The sequence below is a fragment of the Notolabrus celidotus genome, chromosome 8, assembly GCF_009762535.1.
Source record: "Notolabrus celidotus isolate fNotCel1 chromosome 8, fNotCel1.pri, whole genome shotgun sequence".
NCBI lineage: Eukaryota > Metazoa > Chordata > Actinopteri > Labriformes > Labridae > Notolabrus > Notolabrus celidotus.
This window is the reverse complement of record NC_048279.1, coordinates 16289328-16312265: the sequence shown is the minus strand read 5'-3', so window position 1 is coordinate 16312265 and position 22938 is coordinate 16289328. Positions and strand designations below refer to the sequence as shown.

Below are 22938 nucleotides of genomic sequence, written 5' to 3'. Positions count from 1 at the left end.
AATTTCACTTAACAAGGGGTACATGGAGGTAATATGACATAGTGATTATTATTATTGTCAAGGGATAGGCGCCCCCCCGTGTTCACAGAAAGAATATCATGCCCTCCATTTGTTGGAAATAGTTAAGTGGAAAAGACTTTTATTTTGGTTTCACATACAACACATTAGCATTTATAACATATTTCACAAACTTTTTTTCTGCTTTTTTTAAGTCACTTTTTTTTCTAGTGGACGGCACAACAACATACATGTACATCTGGAAGTGCTTATCAAGTGAGTTTGGAAACAAAATACAGGCTAATATTACAAAACATGAACAAAATTGTAATCACAAAGTGCAAAGTAACACATATTGTGCTTAAACTGATATAATTGTGTTCTGCCAATAAAAATGTGTCAGTGTTTCCATTTTAAGCATGATGCAGGATAAAAATCACAAAGGAAAACAGTGTGAACAGGACAACATAGATAAGACGATTACACATCCACATATCTTTAATGCTTGATAAAAAGCTGAATTGGTCGGCTGTTTTGAATAAAATGCCACTTTTATAGGTATAGAAAAAATGGTCCGAAAAAGTATGAAAGCAGAGTGAGAGGGCAAGTCAAAGTTCAAACAAAGAAAATGAGGGAAGCCAACTCTTAAGTGAGATTTGAATCTGCTCAATACTTTTTTAACCTTTACTGATTAGTGTCAATAATACATTTGCATGCATTTCTACCAAGCTGGGATAACATACTGCTAATTCAGTCATTTGTTATGATGATGGAGACCATGTCAAACACTGTACATCAGGAATTCAGTCAGAGCTATTTCATAAAGACACAAAGTTACCATCTCCTATGTTTGAGAGAAATGTTTTTCTTCAACATCCTTTTGTTCATGCACCCAAATGTTCTTCCAGTTATTCATTGGCTTCATCAACTTTGCCAGCTGGCTCACAGAGTGGTCTTTTCTCCACCAAGGTGTACGGAAAATGTGGAACATCACAGCTGGTGAAGTCCATTTTCTTGGGGACACTGCATGTGCTAAAGTCAAGTTTCTTGGTGTTGTCACAGTCAAACTCCAGCTTTCTGAGCCGAGCTAGACTCTTGATGCTGCCAGGGGGCCTGCCAGGGCTGACCTTATATCCTGCTGCTTTGGTGGTACCAAGGGGCCTCCCTGGGCTCGTTTTGAACCCAGCTGCTCTAGTTGTCCCAAGTGGACGTCCAGTACTTGTGCGGTAACCAGCTGACTTTGTGGTCCCTGATGGCCTCCCTCTCCGCCCAGACTTAACCATACCCTTCTTCTTCTTGGAGCCATCGGGTCCTGCAGCCTCACTGCCCCTAATCCTCACCATCTGAGACTGGAAGTCAGCCTGGTTCTCCTGTATTTGACATGCCATGGCTTTGTGCATGCCCTGTGGTAAAGGTGCTAACCCTGCAAGGGACAGCTGCAGACCAGGGGTCGTGGCAGAGGGGTAGAATTTGTTTGATTGTGTGCTACATAAATCGAAGTGGCTGGCTGGATGACAGTCCTCTGCCAGCGCGCTCATACAATAATCGCTGTTGCTGCTGGTCACTTGATGCATCATTTTCTGTAGGAGTGCAGAGAAATACAATAATTAGATGGGATGCATACCACGCACACGTGTACCCGGACAAACACAAAGCAAACGAAGCACTTCGAAATGCTCACTTTTGGTGGAGCATGCAGGCCTTTAAGCGTTACAACACAAAACAGACGTAATGTCAAGACAAAGCGTAGTAAACTACACCTTCTGCAAAACACTACAATGGCTTGCACAGATATAAATGTTTATTCTGAAATTGCTCAGCTATTTTAAGAACGTAAAATGAATTGTTCGTACCTTATTTAATAGTGGATGTTGAACTGGAAAGGGTTAATTTCGAATCGCATACATTTTCTTTCCTCATACAGCCTCAACATGTTTGAGAAGGCGATGCACAAGCTACGCCCTGGCGTCCATCACTGTTGTCTCGTAGCGGGACCGTTATTTCTGCAGCCTAGATCATTCTCATTTTATCCTTTAGGCAGAGGTTTAGATGAGAGAGGCAGCCATTTTCACCAAGAAAAAAAAATTAATAAAACAGGATGCGCAAACTGCGCATGCGCACAAGGCATCCAGGCAGCACAACGTTCCCTTAGGTATTCTGCCAAATGAATTCCATATTAAATCAGTTATAACTATTGAACAATGTATTTAAGTGTTGTTGAAAAAGTTCTAAAGTGGCAGCCTTTTTGAGACACTTCATCACATGACACTGTACATTTTAAATTGCTTTGTCTACATACTTAATTGTCCTCTTCATCATCACTGATCATTGCTAAGACTTTGTACAAAAAACAGTTACAAAAGACAACACAAGGCAATCCTCAATTTTTGTTCTTTATTTTTATTAACATCCATATGAACTAAAGCACAGACACTGGAGCAACTGCAGTGCTAGAGCAGGTAGCAATATACATTTATGAGCATTTCCCCCGATGGACGTCTCCAATCTTTTGCAAATTTAAGTCCACAGGACTTAAGTTTCCTTGATGAGCTTGGTCAGCTTCTGAATCTTTGTTTTGGTGGACATGTCCACATACTTGTCTCCGATACTGACAATCATGCCACCCAGGATTGAAGGATCCGACTGGTGGTGGGGGGTGGAATGGTTAAAATGACAGATGAGAGAAAATAATCTCATTATTTTTGTTTTGTAAAATCAGTCATACTTCCAGTTAAGACAGTCAAAACAACAAAAATCCCCTTTTTTTCCCATTGTAATGTCTCTGGGGACATGCATTAACACTGTACCTTTGTTTCCAGCTTGATAGTTTCACCCTTCTGAAGAAAGCCGTTGAGAGCCACTTTCAGATCAGAAAGACTGGCTGCATCCAAAGGCTAAAATGCACAAGTACATATGTTGGTTGATTAAACATGAACGTACAGTAAAATAATACCATTTGTAACTTGTACGTGACTGATCAATAATACCATCATGTTTATTGAACGCAGGTGATTGAACATGGTCAACAATTTCATACCTGAGCTGTGGTGACGGAGCAGATGACCTCTCCACGGTGTGCACTCATCATTTTACTAAAAGCAGTGATGACATCTCCAGTTAAGGGGAGACGACCATTATCAGCCAGAACATCTGTCAAACAAAAGAAGGATAAGTTGCAGAAAGATGTCCCACTTAATTCTTTGTACAGTTCAAAATGATGGCCTGGAATTTGGAAACTTAATGGAGATTGGAAATCTCAGCAGTTAAATATGTGTAGTTTCTTATTTCAGCCAACTATTCCTCCTGCAAACATTTAACAGTTAACTGTCAAATGTAGAAACATAAATATGAATTTAAACCCCAGTTAACATCCTTACAGCTCTATTGTGCAGCAGTAATGCTGCTATTGGAAATGTGTTGTGGAGTTTAAAAGTCAGTTATTAACGTTTGTAATTTACTCCTAATTCTTAATCAAAATCTTGCAAGTTTCATAACTTTTGTACTAAAAACATATGCTGCAGAGATTTTCTTTAGTGCAAACTAACTAGCATGATACTATTTAAATCATTGCTCTAACAGTCCTTCACTCCCTGTGACCTCCAAAGGTCCTCCAGAGGTCACAGAAACCAAAGGAAGACATTAAACATGTACTGTAAAAGATTATTATCATAAATACAATGTTCTAAATCATACTACAGAAAATACTTAACTTCTCTTCTTGTTCCCTGTGTCCATAAAGAAAGATACCAGCAGAGTATTGTGCAAACCCACATTGGTTTAATCTTTCAGTTTGTACCAAAAGAAATATATCTGTGAGTATAGGGGACTAAGCTTCACGTATTGAGTATCTATGATTCCACAGCACATGACAGTAGCCCCGAGAAACAAAACAGTAAAATAATGGCTTTTGGTTTGTATAAGCTGTCTTAGAAAGCATGCAAATCACTTCTTTGCTTGGACAACCCTCAAGTGTAACTACTGTAGACTGTTGATGGTTTATGATCATTTTATAAGTCACATTTAAGTGAAATGCTTAGAAGATAAATGTGCTTATTCTACTGCCAGTTACCTGAACCAACCAAACCAAGCAGGCTCAAATGTATTTCCAATCTCTGATGAAATGTCACAATGTTACATTCATAGAGCTTAATGAGCTACGAGTTATGTTATGCAAAGCTACGACCATGGGGGCCACTAAGGGCCTCGTCAGTTATCACTCACTGATGAGGTTGATGGTGATGGTTGAAACCTTAGCCTTTGTAAGGGCATCTCCGAAGGTCTTCTGCTTGATGTTGCGCTTAACATGGGGATTCATTACAATGCTTGAAAGCTTGGGATCCTTGATCAGGGTCTAAGAAAGAAAAATAAAGAGGATAAAAGGTATCTGATTATACAGTAGATATAAAACAGAATAAAAGTAGTAAGACTGGGCTTACATTGATCAACACTATTAGATTGAACCATTATGTAGCAGACAAAACTGCATTGGTAGCTGGAAGTCCTGGCTGTGTAAATGTTGTAAAAACTGAAAACAACTTTTTTTTCATGTTCCGTCAGTGTCACAAACCCAAAAATTTAGCAGATGATGCAGGATTTGTACCTCTTTTCTTCTCTTTTTTTGTTTGTGTTTTGGTTTCTCCTCTACCTTCTTATTTTGATTTTATTTTACTCTATTTTATCTTTGTTTAATCTTGATCTTTTTAGGGAGCCTTTTTAACATCTGGCAAGGGACTACAGATGTAAACTAGCCTTTTGGCTAACTCTGGCATATTTACAGAAGTGTTAATTAATATGCACAATCCTTTTAAATAATAAATAAGATTACATGATAATAAACAAAATTCTAACAGACACAGTAAAAAACTGTGCGACTCCAAACCAGTCTAGATTCCCCTGACTCCTCCCACTGTCTGTGCCACACACAAACCTATATTAAAGTGTCTTCTCATCAAAAAAGAAACTATAATAGTATGTTAAACAACCAAATCTAATTATAATTCTTACATGCTTTACCACAACAATTCTTAACTATAGTAACACTAAATACATCTATAAATAGTCATACATAACCTGAAACACTACTTTGCCCCATACACATTATCTTGAAGGTTCATTATTCAGACGAAGAGCCCGTTTGATAAACATTTTATTAGTTAGAAATGAACAGAAATTAATAAACTAAAATGTTTGTTATCATTTAATAATCAACCCGGGTTAAATGTTGAGGATCACACTAGTCTGTGAACTTCTTGTATCTCAAACGTATTTCCGTGTTCTTATATTGACTTACAGAGACTTTCCCCAGCTCCTGCTCCACTTGGTCCAGTTTGCTCTGCTTGCTGGCCGCTGAGAACAGAGCAGTGGCATAGCGGCCCTCCACTCCATACACCTGGATGGGGGGCTAAATGCGATAAACAGAGATTAACCAAACTGCTGGAACACATTATTTCAGTCACTGCAACATTACACTATACAGCTTCGTGCAGGAACGTCTTTTACCTTCACCAGTTTCGATGCAGGTCTGACCACAGACGTGCTGAGCTGACGAATCTACAGAAACAGAAAATGCATGATCTCAGCACAAACAAAACAGAAGACAAAACAGAACTTAATCTGATGTATGTTTGGTACGCTGTGTTCGAGAGTTAGCTTATGGGCTAACGTTAGCAGTCATTCAAGTGCAATGCCTCGTGTGATTATGTTGGGCATTTTATATTACCCCTTAGTCTCCAGAGAGAATACAAAACTTAAGACTTCTTTATAATATATAAAAAAACTGGTTAACAATATAATACAATGACTTAAAAAACAAAAATCATTGAATGTCTTACCTGCTGTCCTAGCATGAGTGCTGCCATTTTCTCCTACAGCTGTCCAGAGTAGAATAAACGACTGCGCATGTGCATTTGAGAGGAAGGCGACTGGTTGTGGGTAATGGAGTGTTTCAGCCTGGCGCATTCTGACCTTACTACACAGTCAATGGTTCTGAATGGCACGCAGGGGTTGTATGGTTGTATCCTCTAACTCAGAGTCGTCCCTAAGCATTTCGGTGCCCTAGGCAAGATTTTAGCTGGTGCCACTTGTATTATTATATACCTGTCAGATAAATACTCTCTGTAAATATACATGTAGACATGTAGATACATAATGCAACAATTCTCAAAGCAGAATTCCATATTTCTGTTTTTTGTACTATTTAACTACTATTTTATAATGTAAAACTACCTCTGCAACTCACCACTGCACTTTATCATATTATTTTAGCCTGTACATATTAGTCAAGCCTATTTGTTGTTTCTTTGTATTTATAGCTAAGGTTATTGTTATTATATTTTTATTTTATTTTTGATTGTAGTTCTTATTCTTATTCCTATTCTTATGCCTTGTACAAAGAGAGCACAGTTTACTAAAGTCAAATTCCCTGTGTGTTCAAGCATACTTGGCGAATAAAGCTGATTCTGATTCTGATTCTGATTATTAATAATAATAATGATAATAATAATAATAACACATTTTATTTAAAATTGCCTTTCTTAACACTCAAGGCTACTTTATAGAGGGACTAAAACACAATAAATAAAATAACACAATAAAATAAATAAAAACAACAAGCAAAGTAAAACCAAGTAAAAATGAAGCAGTGGAAATTAAACAGAGAATGCTTATTGGAACAGATGGGTTTCGAGTTTTGATTTCTAGAGGGGTAGAGAGTCAATATTGCAGTCAGCTCCACCACCAATCTAAATATTCATAAACTTAATAATATTTTACATATCTTTTAAAATTTTAAAATAAAGAGTTATTTTAAAAATAACTCTGAACAAACAAGAATAAAATGTCAATAACAATAATACTTATCCTGGATACATAAAAATAGAATACATAAACAACTCAGTACAGAAAAACAAAGACCTATAAATACAATACATTTCAAAGACTGCACACAGTACATATTAGAGGACCCTGTCTGTTTTTATTGATGAATAACAAAACAAAAATAATTAAGAAATTGAATCACATATACTTTTTTTAATACATAAAAGACTACTTCAATGTCAGGTGCCTGCAGAGGTGGAGGCAGATGACCCCGATGGAGCATCACTTGCCTGTGCAGAGGTGGAGGGAGCAGAAGGGGTCACAGACGGTCCAGGGATAGCAGCAGATGGATTTAGATATTTCAAAAGTGCATCTGTAGAAGAAAGATGAGCATTTTCAAAATAATTGGTATTTTACAAACAAATAAAAAACAGTTGTGCAACCCAGTTAATAATTGCACCTAAACTGCATTACAGTCTTTAACATCATAACAGCAAACTGATACTAACACTATGGGCGTCCTAGCTCACATGTGGTAGTGAGAAACGATAGCTAAAATTTGCTTTAAAAAGCAATTATTAAAAACAATGTAGGCCTAGGATAGGTTTCTAGTGACAATCTGTAATAGACTCACATCAACGATATAAAGGCAAAACTATTTTGTTTTAACAACGTACATCATTATTAGCCATGATATTATCTTATACGATCTCAACTTTCATTACTGTAACTCAGTAATGAATTGATCTGGTCATGTCATTGCAGCATTTGTTCCTGGCTGTTCCTCTTTCGTTAAGTGGAGGGCCAGACAAGCAATGACAATGGAGGTCTGTTCTTCCTGATGTGAAAATGGGTTAATATTTTAAACACTACCACCATGGGATTGCACCTAATGACGAGGTAGATGGCTGTCCTCCTGTTCTGTTTGAAGATGCATGTCACATCTTTCTTTACAAAGTTTCCAAGTGCTTGCTTATTGTGGTAGGCCCTACCTACATATGTCTTTGTTATTGTTTAGAGTGTGATGTAGACCTGCTGCACTTCACTTTACTTTACAACATACTATTGAAAAACTTTAGTTTTGATAAAACATTTATGAAAGACCTCAAGAATCTTAAACTTACTTTTCACATTTTTAATTCTAATCCAGCAACAGGCTAAGTTAAAATACTGTATACCAAATATTTGTTTTATTTTGCAGTAATAATTCTTTATTTTTGCTCTAATTAGTCATTAATTTGAGAATACAGTACACATTTCTAGTTATTCTTACTAAAAGGATGTGTTTTTACATCATAGTGGCAGAATGGGTTCTATGCATATTAACTCTTTTTAAATAAACAACATCCAGAAAACACAAAACAAGATTCACCATGCTAATAATTTCCCCTGGAACCAAAAAATTAAAATAGATAGCCTATTTGTCAAACATGTCCTTTTGAAGGGTCAAATAGCAGTGATATAAATATGATTTGTTGCTGACCCTCATTTCAGATGAGAGTTATCAGGGTTGGGTTTGAGAGCTCAGTGAGACAGTTCTATTCTCACTGTGACACAAACAGCAAACTGTCTGCTCCCAGTCGTTTTAAAAGTAGATACACATCATTTATGGAGCATGTCACAATGGATCTTTCTTTACAATTTTTCCAAGTGCTTGCTTATTGTGGTACGTATGTCCTTGTTATTGTTTAGAGTGTGATATATACCTGCAGCTGTTCACTTCTCTTTACAATATACTCTTGAATCATTTTAGTTTTGATAAAACATTTATGAAGTACCTCAAGAATCTTAAACTTACTTTTCACATTTTTTAATCCTAATCCAGCAACAGGCTAAGTTAAAATACTGTATACCAAATATTTGTTTTATTTTGCAGTAATAATTCTTTATTTTTGCTCTAATTAGTCATTAATTTGAGAAGACAGTACACGTTTCTAGTTATTCTTACTAAAGGATCTGTTTTTACATCATAGTGGCAGAATGGGTTCTGTGCATATTACACATTTTAAATAAAAAACATCCAGAAAACACAAAACAAGATTCACCATACTAATTAAGAATTTCCCCCGAAACCAAAAAATGAAAATTGACAGCCTATTAGTAAAACATTTTCTTTTGAAGGGTCAAACAGCAGTGATATAAATATGATTGTTGCTGACCCTCATTTCAGATGAGAGTTATCTGGGTTGGGTTTGAGAGCTCGGTGAGACAGTTCTATTCTCACTGCGACACAAACAGCAAACTGTCTGCTCCCAGTCGTTTTAAAAGTAGATACGCATCATTTATGGGGCATGTCACCTAAACATTTTTGTCAACACCAAACTGCAGGGACGCACGGCTGTTGACGCATTTATTTTCGCGTAGCGCACACAAATGCGCGCGTTCACACCACAAATCCACATACGCAGCGAATGACCAGGGAGCGTGGTGGTAGGACGTAGCGTAGCCGGGCCATCAAAACGAACAAAATAGCAAGAGGTGCACCCGACGAATTTTTAAGCTGTTCGGCTCTCCAGCTGACGGCAAACCAGGCATGGACGACAAGTCATTCACCAAGGAGTTGGACGGATGGATTGAACAGCTGAATGAGTGCAAACAGTTATCGGAGAATCAGGTTAAAGTCCTGTGTGAAAAGGTAAGGTTTGCGCAGGAAGGCAGCGCAGCTATCAGTCATTAGCTTCGCTGAATGTTAGCAGACCATTATCTGTTTCAGCCCCTGAACTATTTCAGGTGTATTGCATGAACTAATGTCTGTTAATGCATGTGCCATTGCTTTGTAGCGCACCATTTGCCTGTAGCTACATCATGCAGTTCATTTTAGGGGAAAACACAGTCGCCAAGAAGATGGAGGGGCATGCCAGCAAAAATGTTTTTCCCTAGCTACGCCCACTCTTGTTGCCTCTTAGTGGAGTGCACTGACATACCACAGCAAGATGAATAATAATAATGACAAAAATCATGATAGTAATAATGATAATAATAACAATAATCATGATGATAATAATATGAATTCACAGCCAGGAATGTGGTGAATATTAATTCATTCAAGTCTTTAATGAGATTGTGTCACAAAAAGGATAAACATGGCTATTTTGAATCCCTACATTGCACCATACTCAGTGTTACCTTTTTTGCTTCACTTTCCTCCTTTTAAGGCTAAGGAGATCCTGACAAAGGAGTCCAATGTGCAGGAGGTGAGATGTCCAGTAACAGTCTGCGGAGATGTCCATGGTCAGTTTCATGACCTAATGGAGCTGTTTAAGATTGGAGGGAAGTCTCCAGACACTAACTACCTCTTCATGGGAGACTATGTTGACAGAGGCTATTATTCTGTGGAGACAGTTACCCTGCTGGTCTCTCTTAAGGTAAAATATATATATAAATAGTTTGCCTCTTATTCTGTTATAATAGATTCCATGCAACTTGTGTATGGCTTTGAAGTTGGAGACAATATGTAGTTTGTCTTGTTAATGTATACATTTTTATTTCTAGGTACGGTTCCGTGAACGCATCACCATCCTAAGAGGGAACCATGAGAGCAGACAGATCACACAGGTGTATGGCTTCTATGACGAGTGTTTAAGGAAATATGGCAATGCCAATGTTTGGAAGTACTTCACGGATCTGTTTGACTATCTGCCCCTTACAGCACTAGTAGACAACCAGGTACATTGTGTGTGGGTTAAGATGTGTGCATGTGATGTGAGATATAGAAAAGGGACTCCCTCAGTTGTATTTTCTTTTTCCTCTGTAAGATTTTCTGCCTCCACGGCGGATTGTCCCCTTCCATAGACACACTGGAACACATCAGAGCGCTGGATCGCCTGCAGGAGGTTCCTCATGAGGTAAATGCTGAAAAACTTGAGAGGAGTTTACCATGACATCCTTTCTAGAGTCTTCTTTACAAGGATTACAAATTAATGTTAAAATATTCAGGTTTTGGAGTGTGATTGTGCATTCAGCTGCAACTGTGCTTCAGCATCACTGCAGCTGTTAATTCATTATTACAAATTTTCCATAGAGTTTACAGAAAAATGAAAAATATGCAATAATTTTAAAACTGTGGCATGTTTTTGAGCAAAATAATTACTGCTACATGCTTTTCAAATATCTTTATGTAGTGGTTCAATTTTCTGCTAACATGTTGCTCAAGTGAAACTTAACAGCAAATTGATCTTTAATGTGAATCATTTTAAGTTGCAGTATTGGAGTTTTTATTTTTATTTCATCATTGTCTAAAACTGCACTTCTGAATATTAGATGTTTTTTGCTGTAAAAACTTTACATTTTATTTTCCTACATATTTCAGGGTCCAATGTGTGACTTGTTATGGTCAGACCCAGATGATCGTGGTGGCTGGGGAATCTCACCCCGTGGTGCTGGTTACACCTTCGGGCAGGACATTTCAGAGACTTTCAACCACGCAAATGGCCTAACTTTGGTCTCAAGAGCCCACCAGCTGGTCATGGAGGTACTTTTAGATTTATTGAATTTTTCAGATCTTTCCATTTTTTCTTGGTACACAGCTGGCATTGCTATGACATTACATGTAATTAATTAATATAGGTTTAATGTAAGTATTCTCTTGATCCAGGGTTATAATTGGTGCCATGACCGCAATGTAGTCACGATCTTCAGTGCACCAAACTATTGTTATCGTTGTGGAAACCAGGCAGCAATCATGGAACTTGATGACACATTGAAATACTCCTTGTAAGTTAAATGTTCATTTTCAATAAGTCTGTTTTTCACATGGACTCTTCTGACTTTCTTTGAATTAATTAGCACCCTAGGATGTGTGTTAAAACCTGCCTTTTACTTGATTTAGCCTACAGTTCGACCCTGCGCCCCGCAGAGGGGAGCCACATGTGACGCGGCGAACACCGGACTATTTCCTGTAAAGATCTCTGGTGAGGAAGGCAAAAGAGGCCAGACGTAAAAAAAGTCATTCATCACCCTGTGGACCAAAATATGTGTGCCATAATCACAATGAAATGGAAACTATCACATACAACTCTTTCTTCTCTGTGCATGATGTTTTTATTACTATAAATGATTGCTACTATGAACATCACCGTCATATTATCTGCTGGTTTGCCAGGAAACACGAATGATGTAATGCTGAAAATAACAGCTAAATGTAAGTAACCTTTCTGTTTGGGTGATAATGACCTGAGTGTGTTTCCATTTACAGAATCTGTCTGCATCTTTCACATGGCATGGCCTCAAATCAAAGGTTGCAGTAATTATACGTGAACTATTTCCTTTTTGTAAATGAAATGCAACCGCTTATTTTGTGCATTGAGATGATAGGAGTAGACTTCTGAAAATGAATTTGTTCTATTTGCACTTTTGTATTTAATTTTTATCACACAGCACTGACAGACTATTTTCCTTTTTATACCCTAGTTATAGTGTAAGTAGCTCTATCTGCTCTGTTGTCTCTTATGGGAGTAAATGTAATTTATTTAAGTGGCAATATTGGTTCAAATTACATCAGTTGTAAAAAATATATATATATACCTTACTGTTTTGCAGTTACAGCTACACAAATTATAGACATGCTGCTTCTTCATTTATTATCGTCAAGGTATGTTTTTGTGGCATTATTCTCTCTGGTCAGCCACCACTAGATGGAAACAGATGCTTAAAAAAAGCTTATTATCAACACAGACACAAAAATCTGTCACAGCCTAATAAATGTGCAGAAAATTAGGCAAGTTCTTCTTGGGTTTTTTTTCTCTTTTTTTTTGTTTCGTATGCAGGCATTTATCATAAATATGAAACCTTAAAGGGCCAAGCTATGAAAGGAGACTCCTTTTAAATTCAATTGTGTCATATGTTTTATGTTTTTCAGATGCATATATATTTATTTGCATGGACGAGAGAATGCTTCTTTTAATTTGAAGCGATACTTAGTACAAGTGCCGCTTATAATGCCAGGCAGATGTATTCAAAGTCGTTTGTGTGTTTGCGCGTGTGTGTGTGTGTGTGTGTAAATCCAAAGTTTTACCAGTTATTAATCATTTACTGCCTTTGAATCAAGTCGACAGAAATGTCGGAGCACAAACGGATGTAATGCTCAGTAAACTGCTAAAAAATAAAAGCCTACTGTAAAGTTCGGCGTGAAATAAAACATAATTTGTCACCCCTGATGTTCACCCAGATGTATTTATTTGTGCTTGTTTGTCAGTTTGTTTGTTTTATAAAGCAGAAGAAATTATTTATTTCAAGTTGTTATTTATTATTGAAACGACGGTCGTTTTGAATGCAGCTTTGAAGCAGGGCTTTTATTTTGTCGCCGAGGTTCCTGACACTGCGTGATGTACCTCAGTGCGCTCTGACGCTGCTGCATGTAAAATTAGCTGGCTGCAGCCTTTCAGGGACACCACTTGCAGTCCGCTGGAGCCCACAGCGCAGTAAGTAACCTGTCCATCTTTTTAAAATGGATCCAGCTAGACGTCGATATTGTACAGAACAGCAGCGTGCATGTCCGAGCTCCGTGTCATTACACGGGGTTTGGCAGCCCCCTAAATGTGTGGATGTGGCAGGCTGATACTAGTTGAATCTGGGAGCGCACAGCTGGACAATTATCGGACTGTACAGATGCTGTGCTTAATTAGTCGTTTTTACATTGATGCTATTTATTTATTCATTGTCTGGTTAATGTAAAATTGCATTGTGCAGTTGCAACAATACCCCCAGTTACAGTCCAGATTTGACTGGTCTACGGCGGGCTGAACAATTAACCGTATCCAGTCAGAGAGCATGTTTACCCTGATATCACAGACTGAAAGCTGAATTTTCCAGTGTAAAAAATGTCGAATGTAAAACATGATGGCTTAAATATCTGTAATTGGATGCTGGGGTGTAGTGTTTCAGTAACATAAATGTATATTTATTTGCAAGGTGTTGTGAATTGCATGTTAATGTGTAGCCACACAGGCCGCCTTTGATTGGCTGAGAGTGAGGGCAGAAGCCGTAGAGGGTTTGAGGATCAGAGGCCATGTTAGTCCAAAGTTCAGTCCTCTGATATCACCTCTAGCACTAATGAAGCGTATATTAGTGCTATTTACAACCGGATGTGCCCAATAACCACATTTCAAAATCCTTCATTAAATCAGTGTTTTATTGGATAGGCTCAGTGAGGGATGTCTTGTTGTCATCTCGTGAGAACCCTATGGGGTCTAATTTAATTTAAAGAGACAGCACGCCTCCTGCACGCCAGCAAACAGAGACTTCACTGTATTCCTGTCAATCCAGCAGCCATCTTTGGTGCAATTTCAGGTGGAGTTTCATCATGCTGCTGCTGCTACTGCTGCTGCTGCACATCCCTGCACTGAGTTACTGCACTTAGGGGTCACCCTGTAGTTGATTGGTAGCATAAAACAAAGAGTTAAAAACCAGACCAGACTGGACTACAGGGACCAACACACAGGGGAAATGAGCTTGCATATCCACAGAGATGATGCTTTTGATGTTGCTGTGTTTTCAGTGCAGGCCAATCTTATCTGGGTTTTGAATTGTGAAATCATAAATGCAAACATGTTTAGGTGATTCAGTAAATTTATATTGCATAACTTCTGGTCCTCAGTTAACCTTGATGCAATTTGTTTTGTATTGCTACACATTAAATACTTTGTTCACAGCTATTCACAGACTCATGCAGAGGGCTTTGTCACTTCCAGAGAGCTGCTTGCAGGCATAGTTTGGGGGTTGGTTGCTCCCATTATAGGGCTCTGCAATTTAGTGCTTCACAACCCTCATGTCAGGTCAGCCGTCACCATGGCAACAATATGCTGAATAAGCACCAAGGCAATCCAGACAGGGGCTTTTATTTTCAAAAGACCTCCTACACTGACTTGTGTCTGCAAAAGAAAACAAGAAGTGGAGGTCTGTAACTCCCGGGCTGAGAGCTGGAGCAGTGCCCTTTAAACCTGCAAGAATTTCCCTCATTCAAAGCCTAAAGTAACACAGTTATCCTTGATAATTAACCTTCATATATTTATGCTACAGTATACACAATTTGGGCTTTATTTCAGCATGTTTGTCTCAGATTAGCCTGTGCCGTTCATATTTTGTTGAATTTTTCATCATCAACTCCTCATCCTTTTTCTACGGCCACATCTCTGACATGATGAGTGTAACACTTTCCTTTCCCCAGATAAATATGGCCTCAGAGCTATCCACGTCCATAAACATCAAAGAGCCCCGGTGGGACCAGAGCACATTCATTGGTCGGGCCAAACATTTCTTCACTGTCACAGACCCCAGGAACATCCTACTCACCAACGACCAACTAGCTAATGCACACAAAGTCATCACTGACTACAGGTAAATGAAGGTGCAGCTGTAAAACTGGCACCAATAACAAGGATGTCAATTCAAAGATGAGTTAGTCTCAACAGATTCCCTTTACTGTACCCTAGACAGGGTATAGTGTCCCCAGGTCTGACTGAGGATGAACTGTGGAGGGCCAAGTATGTTTTTGACTCAGCTTTCCATCCCGACACCGGGGAGAAGATGATCCTGATCGGACGCATGTCAGCACAGGTTCCAATGAACATGACCATCACTGGGTGCATGATGACGTTTTACAAGTAAGAAAATGAAAGATTGTACTGTTGAACTGTAAGTTTAACACTGAAGTTTATAGATTATACTCCCTGGATTTAAACTGTTACATTCAGTTAGACATTATTGGGGTTGTTTGTGAAGAATGGAATTGAAAAGAAAAGTTTAAGCTTTGTTCTCTTCACACCTCAGTCACACTGCTGAACAAACAACCAGCTCAGTTTGACCCCTGCTGAACCAGACTGAACACCAACCTTCTTTTCTTTTCTTTTTTTACATTATTGTGCATATTTATGAATCTTATTGTTAGTATCTTCAGTTCTCGATTTTCCCATAGAGCCCTCCTGATCTGCTTGTGTGGTTGCCAGTTGCACTGAGATAAGAATTTCTTTTGCACTATTGCCCAAGGCTAAATTCTTCTTAGAACAATAGAGTAAAGCTTATCTAATCTATTAAGTTGAACACTTTATAGTACTACTGTGAGAACTGTGAATGAATGTACAAGTGAATGAATTTTGACCTGGAGATCTGGATTAAACAGATTTAAGTAGTGACACTTGTAGTTCATACAGCATAAGCACTCTGTTACCCTGTGTGTGGGTGGATAGAGAGGGTCAGAGGGTTGCTGTGTTTGTTTTTAACCTCCAGTGTGATTTAATTTAATGAATGAATCCATTGTGTTTGTAAAGAGAAATGTGCTTTTTCAACATAAATGTGCAACTTGATGTATTTTATTGATCATCTCATTTTGAGCATGTCATAAATAACTGATCTTATAGATATCGAAGTTGCTACATGTATTTTGAAGACATGCAAATCTTTTGTACATCAACCTTTCAGCTGCTTTTAGTGGTGTTTTTGCTTTAATTAATTTTGTACTACTACAATACTAGGCTTACATTTATTATAAGCTAAATGATATGTGACATTTTGCTGTAAGATATGTACATATTGATAAGTCCCTCAATTATCTAGTATGTATTTCTTCAGTAATAAGTGTAGTGGCTATTTGACTTGGTCAACTTACAAAATTTAAATCTCAAATCAAAACCCGGCCACAGGGCACGGGGAGAGTGGATCTTAAACGGTCCTCCAAAAAGTGTCAATGTCCAGCCAAGTATTCAGTCTTTTGGTGGTTTATTGTATAACAAAAAGCTTCACTCAAACAAAAGGTAGCGTCTCTTTCAAATCTCCCGGTAAAAAAACATTCACCATCCCCAGTGTCCGCCCCTCCTATCTTACCTACCCATATATAGAGACGTCACCCGGTGCAAAACTATCAACCTATAAAGTGAGTAACGAAATACACTAATACCCCTAAGGCATCAAAGTTAATTACCTTAAATTAAATAACAATAAATAAATCAATTGATTTAAGTAAAAATAATGAAATATACAAAACAATGTAATAGCTCCAACATTTTTCTGCAACTTAGATCATCATCACTAATTCATTTGTATGTGTTACTGAACCATATTAATGCTTAGCTTTATGTTTTTAATGGTAAACTCATCTGTTCTATGTTTTATAAAATGCATTCTTATCTCTGTGGTCTTCAACACTGTGCTGATGGATCCCCTGTACCTCATTTTGTAGGACAACTCCAGCTGTGTTGCTCTGGCAGTGGATCAATCAGTCTTTCAACGCAATAGTCAACTACACCAACCGGAGCGGCGATGCTCCGATCACAGTCAGGTAAGAGACAGAAGTGTTTGCACTGCTAACCTGCTCTTATTAACCCCTATAATGCATCATTCATGTGGTTTTTGCTTGAAGTGACTGTGACTCTTCTGTTTGCAGTCAGCTTGGCACAGCGTATGTGTCTGCCACCACAGGGGCAGTTGCCACCGCTTTAGGACTAAATGCACTAACAAAGGTATCGGTTCATCTAACCTCATCCTACATCACGTTTTAATGTATCCACCTTCAGCTGAATGGGACGTAAGCATGCACAAATAGTCCACTTAGCCGTGTTATTAACAAGGTCGTGCTTTGGTTTCAGGCTGTTGTCGTTATAGCTTTAATGTATAAAGAAAATCCTGCATGCACAACATCTCAGTTCTAAGCAGTGACCTCAGACGTGAAGGGTTACATTTTGTGTGCTCTGAGGAAACAATAGAGCAAAGTTACTCATTCTCTCCCCTTCTTTATGTGCCACCTCTCTGTTGCTGTAGCACATCTCCCCTCTTATTGGACGATTCGTTCCATTCGCTGCTGTAGCTGCTGCTAACTGTATCAACATCCCCCTGATGAGACAAAGGTAAGCAGTCGTTTTAAATGATGTGGACAACACATAATGGCTTTAACCTTCAGACAACACAACATTAACAGTTATAATGTTCCTTGAAAAGCATTTTAAAAGTACATCCCTCTTTGTAGATGTTGTTAAAGTCAGATAATTTAATTCTCTGTGCTGCTCGTCTTCAGAGAACTTAAACACGGCATCCCAGTAACAGATGAGAACGACAACAGGTTAGGAGAGTCGACAAACGCCGCACAGCAGGCTATCTCTCAGGTTGTGGTCTCCAGAATCCTCATGGCTTCTCCAGGAATGGGTATGAGTGTCTTTGTGTAGTTTAGCAGCATTGTTTAAGTCAAAGGTTATACATTTCTACAGTTTCAGTTGTTCATATCTTATTTCTTTTCAGCTATCCCCCCATTCTTAATGAACCACTTGGAGAAGAAGGCCTTTCTGAAGGTAGGAATATTTTTTAAATGTAGCTACATCCTTTAATTAACAAACTACTCTACAGAGGGCTTCAGGGAACTCCTCATTCTTGATTTTTCAAATACCAAAAAGGTTTAAAATGGCTGGAGCTTCACGTCCAGTCTGTGTCACAACTGAGTTTTCTTTAGTAATCACACATTGCATGAAAGAAAAGCACCGCAGACATGAGGCCACTCCACTGAGGGGAGTCAGCTCTGCTTTTGTGTCTCTCATTCGTGTTCTGCCTGGTCTTTTCAGAAGTTCCCATGGATGAGTGCACCTATTCAAGTCGGCCTGGTGGGATTCTGGTGAGTCGTCACAGATGCGCCACCTGATAAGCAGCCATGTGAAATTCCTTTGAAATTTCAACCTACTTACTGACAGCAAGGATACAACGTGTCCCTAATCCAAATATTTATGCCACTGTGATCTCTTCTGAGGAATGTGCCCCTAGGACTTGCTAGTTTCTAAGATTCTATTATAAAGTCCATCTTAGTGTGATTTGTTACTCGTTCTGTGACACATTATCTGAGTTAAATCTACGGTAAATGGGTAGAAGTAGTTGGAAAACAATCTTGAAAAAGTTCCTATAAAGCTCAACAGACTTCCTCCCAAAAATTACCCACATATGCTCTCACATGTGCTCCTGATGTTCATGGATCCACTTTATCTCCTGTGACCTCAGACAGAGGCAATGAAAATCATGTGAAACATTCCTTTAGCTCAGCATTAATGATATGATGGGGGACAGTACGTACACACGCACGCACGCACGCACGCACGCACGCACGCACGCACGCACGCACGCACGCACGCACGCACGCACGCACGCACGCACGCACGCACGCACGCACGCACGCACGCACGCACGCACGCACCTGTTCTAGAGGATAGATGACGAGTCCTCAGCTGCAGACATTTCTACTTTCCCTTTAATAGTATGTATATCAGATATATCATTTTTTGAAATATTTAACATTATAATAGAACTTTGTGTTAGTGTAATTTAATTTAATGTTATATTATATTATGTTATGTTATGTTATGTTATGTTATGTTATATTATGTTATGTTATGTTATGTTATGTTATGTTATGTTATGTTATGTTATGTTATATTATATAATATCATATCATATTATATTATATTATATTATATTACATTACATTATATTATAGTATATTATATAATATAATATAATATAATATAATGTAATATTATATTATATTATATTATAAACCAGTCGATGAGCTTCACTGTCAGTGCATACAGCAGAGCATTCCAGCCATAGACTGTACATAACGTGGACCTAGTTTCTGTGATGTTATCCATTTGTCTCTGAGGAGGTAATATGACTCCCAACAGTAGCAGTTGCCACGTTAGAACTGGGACTGTAACTATCTTTTGGCGGATCTAGAAACCAGCAAAGCAGTTAAATGTGGTCATAGCTTTTCTGCCTGGTAAACAGCACAAACCTGTCACAGCCAAAACAGCCACAAAGGGTTAAGTGTGTTAAACTTAATATAATAGTATACTTATAATAATATACAAGCAGGAGAGTTTTTAAAAAACATTTAATTCATTCTGATTTAAACTGGACAAATCATATGGGCTCTATTGGTGCTTAGCGTTGGAGCCAGCCCTAGTGGACACTTGAGGAACTACAGATTTATTTTGCATGTACATTGACTTACTATTTTTGGCTCTAGAGGTTGCTGCTATGCTGAGCTGATGGTGGTATGCAAAATATTCTTTACAGAGTGCTAAGGAAAGGTCTTATGATTTCAGCTTTAAAAAAGCACTACATTGGCTGCCATGTCAGTCTCAAATCCAATATCTGTTGAGCTTTGCATGAAATAACTATCCTCATCTGACCTACAGTTTCATTTACCCTCATTCTTATTCTGCTGTATCAATTTAGGACAATCAGGTACGAAGAAAAGGCCTGTTTGTTTAATAGATTATTGTTTCTTTTCAGCCTGGTGTTTGCCACCCCGCTGTGCTGTGCATTGTTCCCTCAGAAGAGGTGAGTCCAACGTTTAACTTAACTCTGAAGTGATAGCAACTAGCCTGGTATTGGCACAGAATGAGCCTTATCTCTAGCAGAATGAATGCAGTTTGTATGATCCTTAAGCCTGTAGAGTTGCATAATACGCCTACAGTGTATATGTTTGACCCATTAACCCCTGCATGTCCTCTGCACGCTCCAGCTCTATATCAGTCAGCCGCTTGGAGCCGGAGGCTGCAGGAGAAGATCAGAGCCAACCACCCTGAAGTGGAGAGAGTCTACTTCAACAAAGGGCTATGAGTGTGAGGCCCCCTTCATCCAAACACTGCCATAACACAGCTGCAGGCTCAGTCCTCTCTCTCTCTGCCAGCCCTCCTCATTCAATGTGCCAAAGTTAAGTTTGTGTCTCCTCATTTTTCACTGTTCAGATGGATATTTGAGGACCTCCCTCTCTCACTCACTCTGTTCTGTAATGAGATGTTTGCTTTTGTCAATGTGATTATTGATTTTATTGTAACTGCTCGAGATGATGTTCTCTGACTGGGCCAGAGGAAAAGTAATGTTGATCATGATACAGTTTAGGGGCCCCACGTTAGGTTGTTTCAAGTGGACTTTTTTTCAGTGCAGTATTTTTTATGTTGATGACTTGTTGGTTGCAGGGCGCTGCCAAACCATTTGCATACTCACTATGTTAGGTTGGCTGACAGGTTATTTCCCAGATAGGTTTTACTGATTATAATCAGCATTGATTAGTCAAAGACTTCTGCAGCTCATGCATTTGCCAAATCTGTACTAACTACTGAGTTTATAACAACCTCCTACATGTGACAGTGTTATTTTAATGAGAAGCATTCACTTAAACTTACTTTGATTGAATTTAGTTTGCCAAATAAGGGACATTCAGCCAGCCTTGAAGCCTCGCCGTGTATAATCATAAACCTGGAATATTCTCAAGGGATCCACCCTATAAAATGTGATGCTTGGTGTTGGCAGCCATTGATGGGCCAACACGGTGCTATTGATGTCTTAATATCAGTGTTAAACATATTTATTCTGCCTGCCAAACATGCATGAACAAACCACTCCTTCTATGGAGCGCATAACAAAATTTAACCTATCATTTACAAACTAATTCACTGCATATTTAATCACACTTGGAGACAAAATGATGGGGAAATTGTGTTATTCATGTTAAAACATACTGGTTCTGATTTGCCTAATCTGGAAAAAAAAATTTGCTCAGAGTATTTGGAATGTGCAAAATTCAACAAGTCAGCCATGCCTTACACAGACTTTACCTTCTGTACCTGAATGCAGCATCTCAAGAGGTTTATTTCCGAGAAGCCATTTAATCATGGTTGTTTATACAGTATTATTATTGCACATTAATATGCATTTTAAGACTGTTCAATATGAAGTTCAGTATTGAGGAAAGCAAGGAGGATATACAGACGGATCTGACTGACAAACATTACTTTCAGTTTTGACTTTTACTGTTTTAAAACACCTCTTCTGTGAATCCTTCAAAAAGAGCACATTTGTATTTACTACAACACAATACATAGTACTGTCACCTCAGCCAGTGAACTTAGAGAAGATAACAACTTAAAGTATAGTTAACATCGTCCTGATCAGTGTTATGATTAGCTGTTAAAGTGAAGCACAATTACACTTTGGTTATTACCTGCAGTTGCATCACAGCTCTCTCCTGTCGAGCCGATAGAGCAGGTGTAGCCTGATGTTGTAACTTTTAGTCTGTCCCTCCCCATGCAGTATTCTCTACTTAGATAACAATGTGCGTCTGATATGTTGGTCGTACTCAGCTGGTGTAAACTGTGGACTTGAAACCTGATGGCTAATCCAAAAGGCTGCATGTTGATCTTCTGGTGTGTATTTTATTGTGTGATAATTCATATGAGAGATATGGTACAGCAATGTGCATGATTTATTATTTGACATTTTAAAAATCAGGGATAACAGAGGAAAAGATGGACTCAAAGATACAAAGATCCATAAAATGTAAAATTAAGTCTTTGACCAACTTTTCCTTCGTTGGAATTTTAAAAAGTGATTTATAGAATTCAGTGTTTTAAAATTGTTTGATCCGATTAATGCAAATGTTTTCATTTCAGATTTAGAGACCTCATTAATGCTTGTGAACACTGTTTTGTTTTCATTGCATCTTTTGCTCATCATGGTGTGTAATGTCTGTGTTAAATGTTTAATATACTGTAAATCTATTTGCATATGTTGCTGTAAAAGTAGAGTTGGAGTTGGAGCTGTTCCCCAGCTGGTTTGAAGTGAGTATGTTATTCTAGTGGTAAGGTAAAATGAATGTAGCATTTACAGTCACAGCTGTTTGCAGTGTTTTTAGTCCACAAAAGCACAATGTTGTAACAGATTTTAAATGCTGCACATTTTTACAACTTATTGAACCTTGTTCAGTTTCCTGATCGCAATACTTGATCATATTACAGCAAGAAAAAAGGAATATTAAATGTTTCCTTTGATGGACATATCTCTGAGTATTATCCCCAAACTAATGAGAACTAATTCATTTGTATGTGCTTAAAATTGTTAATTAACTCCCTAATAAATAACATCTTCACAAGCTTCAATCTACCAAATCAAATGAAGTGTCATCACAGCCAAAGCGATACGAGGCGACTCAAGGGGAAGAAGTCATTCACACTTTGCATCAATTAAATGAGTATTTTTTAAAGAGAATATTATGGTAAAAAATGGTATTTGATTGTTTTGCAGTACATTGGGGTGATTTGATGTTTAAACGAACTGGATGAAATAAATTGGTGAAACTTGTGTCTGGTCATTAGA

At 38.2% G+C, this 22938-nt stretch overlaps 4 protein-coding genes across 5 annotated transcripts; 2 read left to right on the top strand and 2 right to left on the bottom strand.

The window, feature by feature from the left end:
- Nucleotides 1–108: 108 nt before the first annotated feature.
- On the bottom strand, nt 109–2121 carry si:ch1073-44g3.1 (UPF0461 protein C5orf24 homolog). Its single transcript, XM_034690543.1, has 2 exons — nt 1851–2121; nt 109–1577 (listed from the first exon to the last, which is right to left on the bottom strand). The coding sequence occupies exon 2, from the start codon at nt 1572–1574 to the stop codon at nt 906–908; it is 669 nt and encodes a 222-aa protein (XP_034546434.1). The 5' UTR covers nt 1575–1577; nt 1851–2121; the 3' UTR covers nt 109–905.
- A 255-nt stretch (nt 2122–2376) lies between these two features.
- Nucleotides 2377–5947, bottom strand: atp5po (ATP synthase peripheral stalk subunit OSCP). Its single transcript, XM_034690544.1, has 7 exons — nt 5829–5947; nt 5497–5547; nt 5288–5398; nt 4219–4348; nt 3035–3147; nt 2805–2891; nt 2377–2640 (listed from the first exon to the last, which is right to left on the bottom strand). Exons 1-7 carry the CDS (start codon nt 5853–5855, stop codon nt 2530–2532), a joined length of 630 nt encoding a protein of 209 aa, XP_034546435.1. The 5' UTR covers nt 5856–5947; the 3' UTR covers nt 2377–2529.
- Nucleotides 5948–8988: 3041 nt separating this feature from the next.
- LOC117817764 (serine/threonine-protein phosphatase 2A catalytic subunit alpha isoform-like) lies at nt 8989–12968 on the top strand. Of its 2 annotated transcripts, XM_034690532.1 has the most exons (8): nt 9022–9448; nt 9969–10178; nt 10306–10479; nt 10569–10658; nt 11123–11284; nt 11408–11526; nt 11642–11723; nt 12008–12968. In XM_034690532.1, exons 1-7 carry the CDS (start codon nt 9347–9349, stop codon nt 11712–11714), a joined length of 930 nt encoding a protein of 309 aa, XP_034546423.1. In that variant the 5' UTR covers nt 9022–9346; the 3' UTR covers nt 11715–11723; nt 12008–12968. The 2 variants fall into 2 exon arrangements, with proteins under 2 accessions (XP_034546422.1, XP_034546423.1); XM_034690531.1 differs by having other exon boundaries at nt 8989–9448; nt 11642–12968.
- A 173-nt stretch (nt 12969–13141) lies between these two features.
- On the top strand, nt 13142–22923 carry LOC117817970 (sideroflexin-1-like). The gene is given in 12 exon segments (XM_034690788.1): nt 13142–13232; nt 14978–15147; nt 15243–15413; nt 16985–17083; nt 17189–17264; nt 17563–17648; nt 17816–17943; nt 18037–18086; nt 18354–18403; nt 20074–20121; nt 20306–20336; nt 20338–22923. Coding segments are annotated over 11 exon segments (969 nt in total). The 5' UTR covers nt 13142–13232; nt 14978–14983; the 3' UTR covers nt 20404–22923.
- Nucleotides 22924–22938: the final 15 nt, after the last annotated feature.

What these genes read in the sequence shown, in the direction of transcription:
- atp5po (XM_034690544.1), bottom strand. Translation starts at nt 5,855, where the DNA reads ATGGCAGCACTCATGCTAGGACAGCAG. An exon ending in AGGAGCTGGGGAAAGTCTCT is followed by an intron (nt 4,349 to 5,287) that starts GTAAGTCAATAT and finishes TTTCTTTCTTAG; the next exon opens with ACCCTGATCAAGGATCCCAA. An exon ending in GCTCCGTCACCACAGCTCAG is followed by an intron (nt 2,892 to 3,034) that starts GTATGAAATTGT and finishes TGTGCATTTTAG; the next exon opens with CCTTTGGATGCAGCCAGTCT.
- LOC117817764 (XM_034690531.1), top strand. Translation starts at nt 9,347, where the DNA reads ATGGACGACAAGTCATTCACCAAGGAGTTGGACGGATGGATTGAACAG. An exon ending in CAGCACTAGTAGACAACCAG is followed by an intron (nt 10,480 to 10,568) that starts GTACATTGTGTG and finishes TTCCTCTGTAAG; the next exon opens with ATTTTCTGCCTCCACGGCGG. An exon ending in GACACATTGAAATACTCCTT is followed by an intron (nt 11,527 to 11,641) that starts GTAAGTTAAATG and finishes TACTTGATTTAG; the next exon opens with CCTACAGTTCGACCCTGCGC.
- si:ch1073-44g3.1 (XM_034690543.1), bottom strand. Translation starts at nt 1,574, where the DNA reads ATGATGCATCAAGTGACCAGCAGCAACAGCGATTATTGTATGAGCGCG.